The sequence below is a fragment of the Antennarius striatus genome, chromosome 5, assembly GCF_040054535.1.
Source record: "Antennarius striatus isolate MH-2024 chromosome 5, ASM4005453v1, whole genome shotgun sequence".
NCBI lineage: Eukaryota > Metazoa > Chordata > Actinopteri > Lophiiformes > Antennariidae > Antennarius > Antennarius striatus.
Window position 1 is genome coordinate 8,768,863 of NC_090780.1, and position 19,440 is coordinate 8,788,302.

The 19,440-nt window shown below is 38.2% G+C and overlaps 1 protein-coding gene across 4 annotated transcripts in view; it reads left to right on the forward strand.

Annotated features, from left to right (window-relative positions):
- atp2b2 (ATPase plasma membrane Ca2+ transporting 2) overlaps nucleotides 1-19,440 on the forward strand; it is a 145,647-nt gene that overhangs the window by 76,971 nt on the left and 49,236 nt on the right. For all 4 annotated transcript variants that reach the window (XM_068315038.1, XM_068315039.1, XM_068315036.1 and 1 more), the window contains exons 3-6: nucleotides 11,027-11,230; nucleotides 13,982-14,239; nucleotides 16,076-16,201; nucleotides 19,226-19,351. In XM_068315038.1, the coding sequence (XP_068171139.1) occupies nucleotides 11,027-11,230; nucleotides 13,982-14,239; nucleotides 16,076-16,201; nucleotides 19,226-19,351 (714 nt within the window). The remainder of the gene's footprint in view (nucleotides 1-11,026; nucleotides 11,231-13,981; nucleotides 14,240-16,075; nucleotides 16,202-19,225; nucleotides 19,352-19,440) is intronic.

Sequence of the window (19,440 nt, forward strand, 5' to 3'; positions counted from 1 at the left end):
TTACTATATGGCTTAATATCTTTGGGACTGATGTGTGAATCTAATTATTTTGAATTCTCAATACGATATGCTTATCTCCAAACCTATATATTTAAGTAAGCGCACTCAAAAACCTCACAGTGTCACAGTTTTTAACTCCACCCACATCTGCCAGACGGAATCAAGTGAACAATATGGCGTAAGGCATGGGGCAGCGAGGCTTTCTGTTGTGGTTACGCCTCATGTCCACACGACAACGCATATATCCAGGACAAATTGCCGGCCAAAGTGAAGTTTTTTGAAAACGCCGGGTCTGCGTTGTCGTGTGGACGCTGTAACCAAAATGTTGTCTATCCAGGGGGCGTCTCCCTGCAACAAAAACCGCTGTGATGTTAGTGTGTGTGACCCGTGTCTACATGTACAAACAGAGTGGACAGAGTTCAAAACGACCATTTTCTGACGTATAACAGCTACACGTCGAAGATGTGTTGATAAACATGCTAGACAGTTGGATATTTGTTCATCTGTTTCTTTCTTTATGAGTCGTAAAGTTTATATATTTATCACAGTTTTGACAGCGATATAAGGCGGGTATTTTCTAAAGCAGGGGAAATATTGTCAAAAAAAAAGAAATCACCTAAGACCTACCACAGTAGACAAAAACATTGTTTTTTTTAAATAAAAAACAGTATTATGACCCAAACATAATCACTGGCTATACCTCAACGTTACAAAAGCACAATCATAGTCCATACCCCAACCTCAACCAACCTCCCCTCACTATACATGTTTAGTGTATTTTCATTTCGTCATCTCCAAATGATCATTTTCCATACTGCCAGTGTGTCTGTGTGTGTATGTATGTGTGTGTGTGTGTGTGTGTGTGCGTGCGTGCGTGTGTGTGTGCGTGTGTGTTTGTGTGTGTGTGTGTGCATTATTTGATTTTTTTATTTTTAAACACAGTGTACTGCCATCACTAAAATATACATGATTTGCATACTTAATTATTTTGCTGTCATTTTTATTCACAGGCTTTCTCCAAAATACCACACACTTCAAACTCATGCTGACTGATATTTTAGAATTCCAGTAGATGTCATACTAGAGCAAATGAAGCCTCATGAAGCTTCGAACCGCAGAGAACCAATTGGGATGAAAAGCTTCAATGCTTCATGGGGCTTCATCTGCCCATCGCTAACTATACATGGACTTCCCAGTTAACATAATTTTAGAGGGTCATAACTGTTCCAACAATTTTCATGTTTTCAAGCAGAAAGTCCAAACAGCAGGAACGACACAGAAAACGGCAACAAATTCTGAGTGGCTAGCTGGCTAGCACCAACAGTCTGTCAGCTGTTTTCCGTTTGGAATGGGACAATCGATGTAGTATCCAAAATGCTCCTCGGGCATCTGACAAAAATGGTCTTTAAGTAACTACATATAGTTCTGTTCATGTAGTCAGCTAACAGAACTATCACTTCTCTAAAATGTTTCCACTTGCTTTATTGACAGGTGCCTTTTCCTTTAACGTTTGCTCCTTTCCCAATCTCACTATTAGTTATCTTTCTTTCTCCAGTTAACCTGCTAACATTCATCTACGGCTTCCCAATGCCCGTCCAGCGCAATCCATCATTTGCCAACAGAAAGTCGTTACGTCACCATGTTGATTTTTGACTACGTTGAGTGCGCTTGGTTTATAATACCGATAAATTTGTTTTCATATGTTTTGTATGAAGTCTGATATTACATTAATGTTTTATCATGGAATTTCCACAGATTCCCGCTAATAAGTATAGATTTAATGTAATTTACTGTATAGTTTTCAGCACTTCTATTTGGACCTGGAAAAATGTTCCCTGCAGGCAGACAGGCCCACATCGGGCTGTGTTGATTTCCCTTACTGTCATGACTATTTCATGAATCTCTCTGGTAGTTTGAATTTTAATAGCTGCACCCATTGTGTCCCAAGCTTATTTGAGCCCCTGGGCGAAACCAGAGAATGACACCCAGATGGGAGAGAGTAGATAGGGCTGTGTCAATCTCCCTTTCAGTCTCTTGGCTGTGGACACAGACCCTTTTCACTCCCAAGTGGGTTTGCATACACTGTGCAGTTGGAAACTTTTGTGTGTGGGCTTGTTTGACAAGTCATAGAAATAAAACTATGGTGTCAGGGTTGTTGAAATAGCCTTCTTCTTGATTTTCCCCATACAGTGTTGTACACAGAGTAATTATTTAAGTTGAACCAGTCTTTTTTTTTTATTTTTGACTAAATTATTCCTAAACTGGCACAGCTCGAAATCACTACTAGTTTTGAAGATATTTCTGTATTCCTTCTGCAACTTCAAGTTCAATACCAATGGCATTTGATCAGAAGAGTCAGAAATTAATATCTGTTTAAATGACCATTAGCTGAAGAACAATGATGGGTAGATGAAGAAGTCCAATGGGTGGACAAACAGACAGACACAGTAAGGATTGTATGGATGAAGAATGGAGAGGTGTAAGTACAAGCTGATTAATTGAATGAATGGTTGAATGGTCTGGAATTACAGAATGAAGCAACTGACCCTGTTACACTCTGCCCTCCTCACTAAGCAGGTGTGTCCAAATACTTGGCACTCTCACCATGTTATTCCTTTCCACACACACACTTAAACACATACATAGTGGCTACAAGCAGATGTCTCATTAAGGCTTTGTCCACACTGAGGGCATTCGGGAAGGCTAGCATTACAGAGTTTGAGTCTCAGATGGCGGAACATAAGGCACAAACTGTGTAAATTGTGTAAGATCCTGGGTAAGAGTAGACCCCATTCAGTGTTGGTGCTGATCACAATAGAATATGGAAACCTGGTCTGTTTCAAACGTTTATTTCATATCAAATACGATGTTTTCAACTTCATATTTAATTTCTCATGGAATTATGTATGGGTGATGATAAAAACAAAAACCTCTATATTTAATATATAAGAGTTGGTGTAAATAAATATGAGGAATTTGCTGCAGATCCAGATATGAATCCAGATCCACTAAATTTAAATATGTTTTCATAAAGTGCATAATTTTCCAGCTATTGTAAAATAACAAATAGAGCAAGGAACCCGTGACAACCACCGTTGTGAGCAGACTGGGAATCCAGATGATTTTAAACGGGTTTAAAGGTTAAAGAGTTATTGTTTTTTCTCAGAGGTATGCAGTCGGTCGAATGAACACAATTGTACGTGCATATAAATTGCTACATACTTGGTGTATAATCTGGACAAAACATAAAATGGAAACTCATTTTCATGGTTTAATTGTAACAAGAGAATCTATTTTTATAACCTTATTCCTATAATCTATTCAACAGATCTCCTCACACATACACACATTTATCACATAATCATTAATCAAAAATCTTGACATGATTAATTGATTGAATGTGAAATTACATGCTTTATCTAATTATTGGTAAACAAACACAGATGACTATCAATGCACAACATGAATTTGATCTTACAATACAAAACGATAATAACTGATAAAGACCTATGCACGTATGTGTTCCTCCTGCATGAAAAGGTTTCACCTCCAGGCTCTGTGTGTGTGTGTGTGTGTGTGTGTGTGTGTGTGTGTGTGTGTGTGTGTGTGTGTGTGTGTGTGTGTGTGTGTGTGTGTGTGTGTGTGTGTGTGTGTGTGTGTGTGTGTGTGTGTGTGTGTGTGTGTGTGTGTGTGTGTGTGATAGTTTGTGTGGGCAGCTGTATAAGTGGGTGAGTTTTGCTGTCATGCGCTGTGCTCTATGAGTGTGACTCATGTTAGCGAGTGGTGTGAGCAAACACAGCTCATAGCCCAGCATAAAGCTGACACACACATACACACACAAACTCACATGAATACACACACACCCACACACACACACACACATACACACACACACGCACACACACACACACACGCACACACACACACACACGCACGCACACACACACACACATGCACGCACGCACGCACGCACACACACACACACACAGCTTATCAAGAATGATATTCTTTGGTATTGCAGAATACATTGTTGGGAAACCATTAAAACTACATACATATCTCCATGGAAACCACTGAAGTGGCTTTGAGTATGTTGTGGCAAATGTGTCTTCTTTGTTTGAGTCCTGACAGATTTATATTGCCATGTGCTTATAGTATTGCAAGATCCAGTATAGTTCAGGTTTGGAAGATTTGCACTCAAAAGTGTTAAAAATTCACCAATCAGGGATTCTACAGCAGATTGTAGTTAACATGTATGATCTACCTTTGGAAGTTCATCATTAAAAAGAAGAATTATAATTAGCAATTCTGCATTATTATTCTGATGTCACTTTTTTGGCTCAAGTGTAATAAAGTGTAATAGGCTCTAGTGTTGTGTGTTGTGTCACACGCATATAAGCATATACAGTCCTAATACAGCACAAGCGTGTTAGAAAGGATATGGTGTCAGAAATTGCTCAGTGGCTCTTTCCAGTCCATTTCCTCATAGATGGGTCTGTCCGTTAGAATGATAGATCTATGTCTGCATTTTACATGTGAGCACGTATTCGTGTTTGTGTGTCCCGAATACTTTTTTTTTCAGTTGTTTGTTTACATTCTTTACAGTATGTATGCTTGCTTGTTTTGCCACATTGATGTCACATCAACCTGTTCTTACTTCACTGATGGGATGCCGTGTATAGAGAGTCAGGAAACAGTGTCAGATGTGCAGTTCATGTTAAACACAACTAATTATATCTAGACCAGTGGTTCCTAACCTGGGTTCGATCGAACCCTAGGGGTTCAGTGGAGACGGAGGTCAAGACAAAACACCTGACACTTTGTGTCGGGTGTTTTTGTTGAACACAGACGAATCACTGTGTACTTTTGACACATCGTGTCAATTCGTGGTGACAGTGACCCTTAGCCGTCACTGGCTGCAGGTGATCACGTGACGCTACATCGATTAGTCTACCTGTGCTACAGGGGAATTTGTGCACTCAGTAGTCGATTTATACTGTCATGATGGTACGTCATCTAATTGCTTTCTTAATATTTTAATTCATAGTAACTATGTTGCGCAAAAAAAGAAAGTGGTCGGACGAATATGTGCAACGTAAATTTACATGTACTGTATAACGGAACATGATGGGAGTCAGTGTTCTGCATGATTTGCAATGTCAAGTTAGGCAACTCTAGTCTCGCACTGGCAAAAATAAATAACACTTCCTTAAGCTGCATGGAAATCAAAAGAAACAGACTTTGCTGTGAAAATGTCATAACAGTAGCACTTGCCAAGGTGAAGCCATGCATACCTGAACTGGTCTCTCAATAACAACAGCAGAAGTCACACTGATTTGCAGGTAGGTCATTTCTTGTGAGTTCATGTGAGTGTCTTGGTTTTATTTTTTGAAAAAGGTGACATTAATGCACAATTCATTAATACACCAGTAAACATATGCTTAAATAAATTTTACAAATTGAAGACTTATTTTTTTTTTACTAAAGAAGGGTTCGGTGAGTGAACATATGAAACCGGCAGGGTTCGGTACCTCCAACAAGGTTAAGAACCACTGATCTAGACAGAAACCGGTGAACACAGGATATGGGTCAGACATCTACTATACTGTACAGTATACCTCCATCCAAAAACCCAACGTAGAATCATTTTTGTGAGAAAAAGGGCTTATTTTCTTCAACTACATCTTCATTGTCAGCAGGTGTACAGATGTTATGATAACCACAAATTCTGTACTGTTTTCGAGGATTTGAATACCATTAAAAGTCATGATACTATATATACTCACCTCGGACAATGAACATGCCAGCATTCCATTAACCTTTTCGCTTTGTACAAGGAAACTGAATCACTGTATTTTAAGCATATGTAAGGCTAGCATCCTGCATCTCTCAGTGGACGTGCAGAGAGCCAAGAACAAATGTACAGGAAATACACATAGTCCTCCAGCTTCAACAAGGGCAGGGAATAGGAGGCTAATGTAAAGACATCCAGTGCCTTCTCCTCTAAACTACACAACATACTAATGTATGTGAGGCTCTAATATCTTCTTAGGTAATAAAACCCACCACCTTCACAACACTAAGCATGCAGATGTTTCAATGTATTTTTCCTTATCTTACCTTTGGTTGCTTTTTGCTTTTACTTTCAGAATTATTTTCACACTCCTCTTTATTCCACTCCCTTTTCCCATGTCATTTACCTACTCAACCATAATACAGTTGGCACCATTCTCCAGCACCACCGCTTTGAAGCCATTTCTACTGCATTCTGCTTTTGTATACACTGTACTAAAGGTCTCAGTTTTTATGGCATAGAACTGTCACTATGATGGAGGCCATTCTCAAGGACAATGTGGCACATTTCTTTATCACCTCATCTTCTAATAAAGAGCATGATAATTATCCAGCTCTAAACTGCTGATGGGTTATTATTCGTGGAGTTACTCCACAGCCAGCCTACTCTCATTTTCTGTTTCAGCCCATGTCTCTCTCTTGTTCTCCTTTTTCACACTTGTGCTCTCTGCGTCACACTTCACCCCCCTCTGTCTTCCCTCTTCATTCTCTCTTTTTCTAAAATGGTGAGTGCACATGCTGAAGCTATTGATTCCCAGCAGAAAAATTGATGATGGTGATACTGCTGAACCAGATATGTTAAAATTTGACCTTTTTTAAAAAAAAAAAAATTCAGTTGTAATCTGTTCACTGCTTTTTTTAATGCATTCATTCTACAAGGACATTTAGAGGTCATCATACAATTTCTTCTGTTGCTGGCGTTTCTTTGTTAGAATATAATTAACTTTGCTCACCTTCACATGTCTACATTGTCACAGAACATACACATAATACTTAGTTACACATGACTTAGAGTTGCGGGTATTTCCACTCAATGAGTGGGATGCATAGTGTTTCCATGGAGATCTATTTTTAGCCAACAAAAAAAAAGGCCAACTGTTAAAATATGCCATCATGTTCCCTCTGACTGATAAATCCCATTTTCTCTCTTTATGCCACCCAAAAGGATGGTTCAAAGTTCTTATTCTGTTTTTAGATGTCCCTTTAAAAACAGGATGCTGTGTAGGTGTCTTATATCAAATCAGATTTGAACTGACAGATCATTGCATTTTTCACTAGATGCTAATCATAGAATAAGAACAGAGAAATAATTTAAATACAGATTTTCAGAATGCCTGTAAACCTTGTCATACAGGAGTAGAAATCTTCAAACAAATCAAGCAAGAACTAAAGTGACTTTTCTCTGTCTGTAATATTAGTAACTGCTGCATTTTTATATTTACTGGCCTCATTTATTATTATTATCATCACTCAACAACAATGTGAACAAAGTTTATAATATATTAACATAATAAATGTTAATGTTACTAATTCAAATGGAATTTTCCATATTTAGTTTGGCATCTTAATTGTTATTTTAAGACACTGCTAAAATGTTGAAATGTCTCTATACGGCATGTCAGAGTTGAACAAAGGAAACAACTGATTCACAACACAGAGACTTGTTACAGTGACTTGCTTTGTCAGTGGTTAGATGAGCTGTTTAGACTGCTGCATTTCAAAATACGACATTTGAATACTGAACATTGCAATCAGTGATCCAGGAAGAATGTTAATGTAGCAAAGGATTCTCCAGGAAGCCATAATTCTCTAATGATTTAGGACATCAATTGGAGCATATCTCACATCTCAAGGCATTTGAGGAGAAGTTACAACATTTAACTAGGTTAAATGTCATGAATCATTGCCCCAGAAGGAACTTTCCTATTGCAGAAATGGCTAAGACTAGCATGGGAAATGACTGGTTGCACTGCATGCATCATTTTTATGCTAAAATAAGCAGACTGCATGTGGACAGAGGAATCTATGAAAATATATGTGCTTCTCTGTGATTTTGTGTGCAAATACCAATATGTGTGTGTGTGTGTGTGTGTGTGTGTGTGTGTGTGTGTGTGTGTGTGTGTGTGTGTGTGTGTGTGTGTGTGTGTGTGTGTGTGTGTGTGTGTGTGTGTGTGTGTGTGTGTGTGTCTTCATTGTGAGCTAATTTGCCTCGTACCAACTAGACCTGGTTAAAGCCTGATTGCATTAGCTGTAGTTTTTCTGTGTGTTAGTGCAACCAACCTTTGGAATACCCATTCACTCACAAAACACATACACAACCACGTGCAGGCAGTCACGACACACAGATCCTTGTGCATATGGGCACGTGTGCGCGCGTGCACGCACGCACACACACACACACACACACACACACACACACACAAGGAAACACACAAATGACGTGATGCAGGGTGCTTTGGAGATCAATGTGAGGACATGCTAGGTCCTCTAACTGAGACAATTAAAAGAGAATGGTTAATGAGGCTATAAATAGCCCTGGTTACTAATCTATTTGTAACCAGGGCATTCTCCTGCAAATGAGCTGGGAATTGTTCTTTCAGCTTGCCTTCCTTCTTTCCTCCTCTTTTCCCTCTCAGTGTGTCTCATTTCCAAGCCAAGTGAGGTTAAAAAATTTTTTTTAAATTTTAGTTTATTTGTTTAATCTATGTATAAATTTCCTCATCTCACAGTCACGAGCATGTGAAACGGTGTCATGCTGCAGTGATGTTATCAGGTGCAACCTAGGGCCACTCCTGGGAGACCCAGTGACGCAGCAGGCATGACATAACGCTGTGGTAATGTCTGTGGTTGTGAGCGAGACAGAGACAGACAGCAAATGCACACTGAGCTCGTGTGCCCTTAGCTATGAGATAATAGTGAAGCGCTGAAAAGCAGCCAAATAGAAGGCAGTAATGTTGCTTGATAGGAATCTTTCATGATTCATTTAAAGTAAATCATCACATACATTCATTAATGTTAAACTTCATCCATCCTCCATGTTTTTGTAAATGTTTTATGCATATAAATGCAGTGATACATGTCATTATTTATAATGGCTATCATAGCCATGATTTTATCACATGGATATCTATAGAGACACCCACCCATACACACACACACACACACACACACACACACACACACACACACACACACACACACACACACACACACACACACACACACACACACACACACACACACACACACACACACACACACACACACACACACACACACACACACACACACAGGAAACACACAAATGACGTGATGCAGGGTGCTTTGGAGATCAATGTGAGGACATGCTAGGTCCTCTAACTGAGACAATTAAAAGAGAATGGTTAATGAGGCTATAAATAGCCCTGGTTACTAATCTATTTGTAACCAGGGCATTCTCCTGCAAATGAGCTGGGAATTGTTCTTTCAGCTTGCCTTCCTTCTTTCCTCCTCTTTTCCCTCTCAGTGTGTCTCATTTCCAAGCCAAGTGAGGTTAAAATTTTTTTTTTAAATTTTAGTTTATTTGTTTAATCTATGTATAAATTTCCTCATCTCACAGTCACGAGCATGTGAAACGGTGTCATGCTGCAGTGATGTTATCAGGTGCAACCTAGGGCCACTCCTGGGAGACCCAGTGACGCAGCAGGCATGACATAACGCTGTGGTAATGTCTGTGGTTGTGAGCGAGACAGAGACAGACAGCAAATGCACACTGAGCTCGTGTGCCCTTAGCTATGAGATAATAGTGAAGCGCTGAAAAGCAGCCAAATAGAAGGCAGTAATGTTGCTTGATAGGAATCTTTCATGATTCATTTAAAGTAAATCATCACATACATTCATTAATGTTAAACTTCATCCATCCTCCATGTTTTTGTAAATGTTTTATGCATATAAATGCAGTGATACATGTCATTATTTATAATGGCTATCATAGCCATGATTTTATCACATGGATATCTATAGAGACACCCACCCATACACACACACACACACACACACACACACACACACACACACACACACACACACACACACACACACACACACACACACACACACACACACACACACACACACACACACACACACACACACACATCATTTACATAACCGCATCTAGATCCACATAACATAATGCAGCTGTGGTTACACATTCAAGCGATTTCCCATTTATTTCACATCTTAGATAGATTTACTGTCTGAGACTGTTGATGATAGAAAAGAAGCACTTTAAAAATTTATGCCAGAGTTTCCACCTTTTACTTCTTCTTTTTTCCATTGCTAAATATTAAAATATCTAATCTTAAACAGAAACTCGCATGAATCCAGAGGTGTAATTGGATTGAACAATTAAACATTAATTCAAATCAAGAAAATCTTGTCAAGTACCTACGATTAGAAGAAGACAGAACATTCAGAATTAAGCAATTAATACAACCTTAAAATTACATTTTCATTCATTGTAAGATTGAAAGTAATGTACCACTCACATTTTACATCACAATTTAAACCAATTCAATTAAATCAATTGAATATTGAAACAAGACGCTATTCTCATGTTGGAAGATGCAATTTGAATTGCTAAATCACATCTTTTGTGAAAGAACTACAATTGTAAACAATCATTTTGTCTCATTATATAAATTGATCCATAAGAATTATTCAGTCTTCTAAAAGCTAGCTTCCTTAAGATGAAATACCAAAGATATTTGTATGCAGTAGTTCATAGTGAGTGAAATGAAAGCACTTCATGTCTTGACTTGCATAAGGTATGCAACGCTCTGGCACACCATGAATCGAACTGGTGTTTAAACTGGACTGTGTCTGTTGTAAGAGTGAGAAGAAAGACAAATATTGATTAGAAAAAATATCACTATTTGTTTTAAGAATGGAAAATGTCTGATTAAATGAAAGAAGAAACGGTTTTCCACCAACAATTCACTTTTGTGTGTGGGGATATAGATTCTGATTATCTTGGATTAAACATTGAATAAACATTTTTTTTTGGTACCAATGTTGCTCAATGTAAACACCACATAATCTACTGCAGTGTCTCTGTAAAAACACCCTGTTATGGAGATGCGGTCTAATTCGTGCTTCCTCTGTGATCCTCTTCCTCCCTGATCCTTTGCAGGTCTTGCCGGCGCTCAGGATGACTTGGACAAAAGAAAAGAACTATATGGTAAAAACCTGATACCTCCAAAGAAGCCAAAAACTTTCCTGCAGTTGGTATGGGAGGCCCTGCAGGACGTCACCCTTATCATTCTGGAGATCGCTGCCCTGATCTCACTGGGCCTCTCCTTCTATCACCCTCCTGGAGAGCATGGCGGAGGAGAATGTGAGTGGAGTGATTTGTCTGACATCGCTGTCTTAGAAATGCTGCTGTTCATTGCATCTCGAAACTGACGTACACACAGACACATGCACACACCAGCTGTTATCTCTGGTATTCCACGTTGAAGATAGCAAAGTACTATAATTGCACTGGCCCACTGACATCACTTCCTCTAACATTAGTGCCACTCCCTGACATACTTTCACCTTCAAGTATTCACACGCACATTTTAATTGGTGAGGCAGCTCACAGTTGGTTTGAAACCTACTGCAAAGATCAACTGACTCATGGGCCATAGAAGTACATTTTCGCGTGAGTGTGCATGTGTGTGTGTGCACATTGTGTATATTAAAGGTACGGGAAAGGTTAATGAAGTGTTGAGTAGAGAAATAAACTTGAGCTCCCCGTGCCCATACATCAGCCCTGTGAGCGGTGAAACAGGAAATGAAGACGGAGACCATAACGAGATGATGAGTCAGCAACATTAGTCATGCTTCCTGCATTATCACAGTAATGGAATTCAGTTACCCTGCCAAAGGGACCAGTCATCAAAAAGGCTATTAAAAATGGTAGAAATACCAAAAAAAGAATACATAGTTATTTCTGCCTACCATGGGTATTTAGTCAGATCATTCCATATACATAAAATATTTACTACAATAAACAGTCATGCAGTAAGGTTAGGTAATTACTAGTGTTGCTGAATGACAACGACTACTTTCCCCTCATGGTTTCATTTTTTTGTGTGCACATTTTCAGCTGCATTATTCTTTTTACTGCAACATGGAGTCCAAGTTAACCACAGAAGAGCCAAAAAAATCCTTCTGGTAATAACTGTGTCCATCTGCAGATACTTAATCAAGCAGTTCCTTTAACCTGAGAGGCACAAGATGCAATATGCTATGATATGAACACATATGGTAATATAGATATGAGTGGCATAGTGAGATATGATCACATCACCTGATTCAAAAAAGTTACCAAGAGAAGAAAAAAGCTTCTAGATGAATATTCTATTTGAACAGACATGTCTAATTTCACAAAATAGTCACACAACACTTTAAGCAGAACATATTTACACATTATACATTCAAGGTTTGTATCTTTTTTGGTAAAATGCAGAATAAAAATAATAATCACAATCCTGCGAAAAGGGAGACAATCACATTGAAGTCCTGGCATGTCAAGGCAATTTCTATATGTAGAGAAAGCTGTTGTCCAGAAACAGAAAGAGTTAAACTGAGAAAACAAAGTCAAAGTTTCTATTTTTGTCAGAGTCAAACACACACCAAGCAAATAAAAAACCCCAAAAAACTATATCCTAATAACTGCTATTTGTTCAATTGTCTTTAATGTTTACATTCATTTATTTTTACATGTATTTATTGTGTTTTTTTTATATTGCAACATCCCGTGAAGTTTCTCAGTCAACTGCATTCATTGTAACACTCTCCTCTGACTGGATATCTGGCAGCTCCCTCTTCAGCACCACGGTCAGCGACAGAAGTGCCGCTTGATAATGTGTGGTCCTGTGAGAGAACACAGCTTGTGCACACACTCATATTCACATGCCTGAGCAGAGCTGTAAAATCAGAACTGCAGACAGCTTCTACACTCAGCACGTCAGGGCCAGTCAGCTGCAGGGACAAAGCAGGAAAGCTGATCTGCTGCTGAATTATATACCGCCTCATTTACAAGTATGTGCTTTATTCAGAACGGGAAATAAATGGTGACAGTTATTTTATTCATTCATTCATTTTCCTAACCGCTTTTATCCAATGTAGCGGATCACGGGGAGCTGGAGCCTATCCCAGCTGTCTTGGGATAGGCGGGGGAAACTCGGGGCGCGACGTCGGTGCACAGCGAAGGCAGTTAATTTATTGTGAGATTGAATATATTCTTCTCACATTCCCCTATTTTCAGGAGACTGATTCTAAATCTATAAAAGTTGACGCATGGAAATCACAAAATACACATGGTTTAGCTGAATTTTCTTTACAGGAGCAGCTACATAAATAAATATGATATGAATATATGCAGTACAAATCAATGATATTTGGGGCATTACAGTAAAACATCTGTCTTTGTATTATAACAAGCATGAATTCATTTGTGCACATATGTGTACATACGTTAGCACAGGTAGTGCCCTGTTACGATGTGTGCATCCTCTATATGATAATCATACTAATTAAATCTTGTTTGGGAGCATTATTCCAGATTACACCAGTTCCTGCATTTTGTTAATATAATATGAACTCTTTTCTGGTTTTCTTGTGAGAGAGTCTTTTATAGTCCAAAGCAATTAACCCAACCCGAGACTTTTGAAATCACCAGCCTATAGTGTAGGATTCGTTTTCTTCCCATTAATATGAATTACAACAATGACTGAAAATAGGCCTTCTTTCACTTCTGAATATGATTTGGTGAGTGAACAGCCAGTAGATTGCAGGACATTCATTTTAAAGAATGAAAGCCAATGAATGAAGGGCAGAGAAATTAGTTGTCTGAATGTCATTTCAGACTGATTTTACATTCTCAAAATGCACATACGTGTTTATTTGCACTACACACACAATTTCAGGAGTCTACAGCTCAATGTTTATGTGCCTTTGACAAATAATGTCACACTCTACTTTATGAACGTTCAGTATACATGTATGTGAAATATTGACATGCAGCACTTTATCTGTGCAAATATATAGACCTTTCATGTGTACATATTTTGTCTTCCATCTTAACCTCGCCATGCAGTGTGTGGCATGGCAGCTGCAGGAATAGAAGATGAGGGTGAGGCGGACGCTGGCTGGATCGAGGGCGCCGCTATCTTGCTGTCTGTGGTGTGTGTGGTGCTCGTAACAGCCTTCAATGATTGGTCGAAGGAGAAACAGTTTCGTGGATTGCAGAGCCGTATTGAGCAGGAGCAGAAGTTTCAGGTTGTGCGTGGAAGCCAAGTCATACAGCTACCTGTGGCTGACATTTTGGTGGGGGATATCGCACAGGTCAAATATGGTAAGTGTGCTATTTTTTGTGGATGAGTTTCTTGTATACACGAGGTGGAATTAAACTCAAATAGCCAATATGTTATTGGTGCACTTTCATAGTTACCAGAGTTTTGAAAAATATCTGTGTAAAGTTGGAAACGGGATGAAGATTTTTCTGTCATGTCTAATCTGGCTCCTTTTATACTGTGTGAAAAGAAACAGACAAATGTTGACATTAGCATATTTTTAACCCTGAAGAACCCACATTCATTTATCTTTAAAGGAAAATGATGTGGGTCATAACATAGACCAAGTGGACCACATAGAACAGGCACATTCAATGTGCGTGTTACACTGGTTGCACGGGGGTCTCTCGGGTTAAGATCAGAGATGGAGTGGCCTGTGGATTCAGAAATACCTTGATCTTAATTCATTTAGTACAAATACTGTAGTTGGTGTCAGTCATGAAATTCTAAGAAAATACATTTCTGCATTTTTTCCCTTAATGTGAATGGCTAAATTCTTGTAAAGATAAAAGTAATTTGCCGAGCATCTCAGCCAAAAATATATTTTAAGGTGAAATACTAAGGTGAAGAGCCTTCTTTCACTTCTGAATATGATTTGGTGAGTGAAAGGGTTTGATAGATTGTGAAACAGGAGAGAAATATGAAGAACAGAAAGAGATGGATATTTTTCCTGACAATGATAAAATGAAACAGATTGTAGGGATGATCTTAGTCCCTCATTAACTCATCTCATTGACATGAGCGTAACCATAACCCTAACCCATTGCAATAATCCTATAAGGCCAGCAATGAAAGTGATTAGAGGCAATTGGGAAAACAAAACAAAATGCTAATGCTGTGATGGTGATTCACAACCTTCAATGAGCAAAACAATTTCACTTATAGAACCCTCGCCCCTCACTTTACACTGGAACACATACCTCTGCTTTTCACACTAATCAACAGTGCACTCAGTCAGTGAAAAAGAGGCACGTCTTCTATACTTTCTTCCAGGCTCAACATCAACACTAAGGCAAAGTCATTTATCAGTTTCAGACAGATTAATAAGTAAACATTCCATCATAAATGTAATTATGTTCAAGCGGTCATTCAAAGGCTTTTCTGGACTTACAATTTGTTTATTTTATTGTTATTAATATTATTATTACAATATTATTATATTATTATTATTATCATTATTACATACACTTGCTAAATTCTTTATTCAAGCCTATTCATTTAACTCTTCATCTATACTGTACTTGCAATCAACCAACGTTCTCCACATCACACTATGAAAATTTTGGTCATTTTATTTAGTTTAAGAACTCTATGGCATCATTTGCAGATTGTTTGATTATTGAAACACATATCTTTAAAAGAAATGTGTGTAATAGGCAACTTAGTTTTGAATTCATTTTACATTCATGTAAATGTCATTGTTAAACTGGACAACATTCCAGCACATTATGATAAGACCTTGACTCATGTCCTTGTTATTCTGTGTGAAGTTATTTTCATGGTTCTACAGCTGAAAATAGTCTTCCACCTCATTTCCAGAGGGAGATTAACTATAAAGTCCACCTTAAGCAATTAAACACATTCAAGCAACAGTGTGTTAATACGCATATAGAAAATTAATTAGCTTAAGATTAAGAGCAGATGAGCAGGAACATGCTTATATCCTATTGCAATGCAATCTTGTACAAAGACTGGGCTGCAGGGGCTGTTAGCTCAGACTTCAGTTGCAACTGAATGAATCTTTGAAATGATTTGATCTGTTTCTATCAACAACATCAATTCCTAAATATTAATGTAAATGATGGGAGACAACAGCTGTGACTTTTTTGTTCTTCTAGGGGATCTGCTTCCCGCTGATGGGGTGTTGATCCAAGGTAATGACGTAAAGATTGATGAGTCATCACTGACTGGAGAATCTGACCATGTCAAAAAGTCTGCAGACAAGGACCCCATGCTGTTGTCTGGTATGTCAGCCGATGGAAGGAATTATACTACATATCACATGTCACTTTTTATGTGTCAACAATCATTTAATCAGTAAAAATATCGATTTTTTTAATATCTGTATTATATGTCAAATTTCTCAAAAATTGTCATCCTGCACCAGAACACAACATAAAAACATATTGCATTTTGGTTTGTTGCAACTATGGGCCTATTTTCAAAATCCTCACTGTAATCCATTTCTTTCAAATACTTTAAAGAAATGGATGACATTTCCATTTCTTTCTTAAAGTCAGACAAATTACGGTAGTGTAGTTTTGAGGTCCCTGGTTTTGCGTGTGATGTAAAGAGAACATTAGGATTTTCAGTCAAGGTGTTGCATTAGCTGACAGAAGAGTAAAAGAGGTCAATTATGATCTACAATCAGTGACGTGTAGCGAGGTTCATGGCTGGTGAGGCACTGATTTGATCATACTTAGATTTATAAACATAAGACAGTGTAGCTTATTCACCCTTTAAAGGGACAGTAAAGTTAATTTTAAGTGACATATATGTTATTCATCATTATGAAAAATAGAAAAAAAATCATCCCTTTGGTCAGAAAAGCTTAAAATCTGCGCCGCAGCAGCTTCGGCATTCAGTGGTCACGTGGGCATCATACGTCATTGGCGATCAACTTAGCTTGGCAGCCATAGAAGACAATGTAATACACGACACGATTAACACTATAAATATAATGGTTACCTGAGAGGTAAATGGTTGTGTCAACAGAACATCAAAAAAACACAAAGACAAGGACCTATCGTTCTTTAGAATACCTTCTGGGAAGCCAGGAAGGAGATGGAGAGCACGGATAAAACGGTCAGTATGACCAAGGATCCGAGGATCTGTCATGAGCACTTTACCTTGGATGATTTCCAAAGTGATTTGAAGGTAATATCGTTTTCAGACAACCAATAGTATTTATTCTGAATTTCCAAGGTTTAGTGGAAAATTAATTCATGTCTGGAGCTACTGGAAGTATTGTGTAAATGATTTTATGACCAGATTATCGTGCTATTATGGCTCTCGCGAAAAGTAAACATCAAAAGTGTTAGACAGGTCATTTTACTGGGAAGATCTGTAAAACTGAAATAAAACATACAAAATCAGCATGTCAGGCCCTGATCCTTATACATTCATAAATACAAGACATATGAATATAAACTATAGTTGTTATTAATTCCACACAGTCCAACAGTAACGAATGGCAACTAGCTAAACGCTAACATAATATGGAAAATCCCATTGACGGATTAGCGCGTTAGCATCGGTAGCGCGATTAACTTTTCCACATACACAGTAAACCAAAACAGGACATTATAACTAGTTGGATATCTCTGTCAGAATGTGATTCAGATGAAGACATCTTTGATCAGTTCATAGATGTCCAAACTCTCATCCTCCTTGTACATCGGGTGGTAATTATACGGAATAATTACACCCCCGGCTGGGTTCACAGGGAACTCGTCTTCAGTTTCTGATGACGATGACATTATTTCAATTCAAATCATTTTACCTGTCTATCACTTCTACTTTTGTTTACTAGTTACAGTGTCCCATTTTGGTTTACAGTGTGTATGGAAAGTTAATCAACCGTTGACCTTTTTTTCTATTTTTCATAATGATGAATAACAAACTGTATATGTCACTTAAAATTAACTTTACTGTCCCTGTAATTAGCAACAGTGAGTGGGTTATTTTTAAAGTCTCAGAGCAGAATTACTTACATACACAAACTGTACCACACAAATAAGCACATTTGATTAAAAAAAACACGTTGTTATCTACATGCTTGTTTATATATTATGTTTACTTATAAATGAAGACCATGATCAGCTTCTTCTGAACAAAGCATCAAAAATTTTTTGAGTTGAGATATGTAATCCTCCATTTCCATAGTAAGGCAAGGTGAGCAGAAAACAAATGAATCGCTGCACTTGACTCGCTGACTAAAGGCTGTAGTTTGCTGTCACTTCTTCTACGGCCAGGTCAGAGGAATCCTTGGCCGAATCTCTGGGATCACCAGCGCTCCCTACCATGAGGCATGAGAACTGCTTGCCTCTCTTCCTGTCTTTTCCCAGTCGTTTCAGGACCGCTCAACAAATACAGTTGTTGACAAAAATCATTGTATATTACATACATTAGCTAAATTATGGACATTTAAATCATATAGCAAATGTGTTTGAACATTTTAATAGTGACGTATAGAGAGATAGCATTATGTTCTCACTGTATAGCATGCCAGCACAGCTAGCCGAGTCATTGCACAATCCATGATGGGAAACGGCTGGCTGGTAGAAAATAACCTAAATTTGGTGGCGTCAAATGGAAAATAACTTTATAACACACAACACTGGATAAATATAACAATTTAATTTATTTCTTCCATTTTTCATTTTTTTCTTTCATTATAGCAGGAGAGGCTGTACCTCACCTGCCTCCCCTGAACGCACGTCACTGCCTACAATGTGGTACCAACAGCTTCAAACATGGCCTTTGAAATCTGCTTCCTATTTTAACTGCCTCAGTATTTGCTGCAGCACAGCTGTAATTTGAAGCTGGAGCTCATATAAATAATATAAAATCCTGACATTTGATTTTGATGATGTTTAAGGTGCTTTCTCTATGTATTGTGTATCGATGAGGACGACGCAGTCTTGCAGTCTTAGCTGGTGCATCAGGACAGTTGAACTAAATATAGAAGCAGAAAGAAAAACCTAAAGCAACCAGGAAGACAAGGCATAGGAGGAGCTGAATTATTTTATACTATACTATAAAAAAGGAGGACATATTTGCAGACACACTTACACACTACGTTCTTCAAAAATGATCACAGGAAATCTTTCCCAAAGAGAATAATAGCCATTTAGAGTAATTTAATTGTGCTTGCAGATGTTGTATTTAGTTTGTTTATGGGATAAGCTAACCAAACAGGTCAATTGATTAGTATAACCATTGAACACTAACTAGTATCTTACAACATTATGTTGCTATCTCTCCAGGGACGCATGTGATGGAAGGGTCAGGGCGTATGGTGGTTACAGCCGTTGGAGTCAACTCTCAGACTGGAATCATTTTCACCCTGCTGGGGGCCGGCACAGAAGAAGAAGAGAAGAAAGAAAAGAAAGGTCAGATTTTTAAGCAGCTGCTTGCTGAGTACTTCAAGTTAACCATTTTTTTGTTTTTCAGCAACATTCCTCTAAAAAGCGTTTTTTCA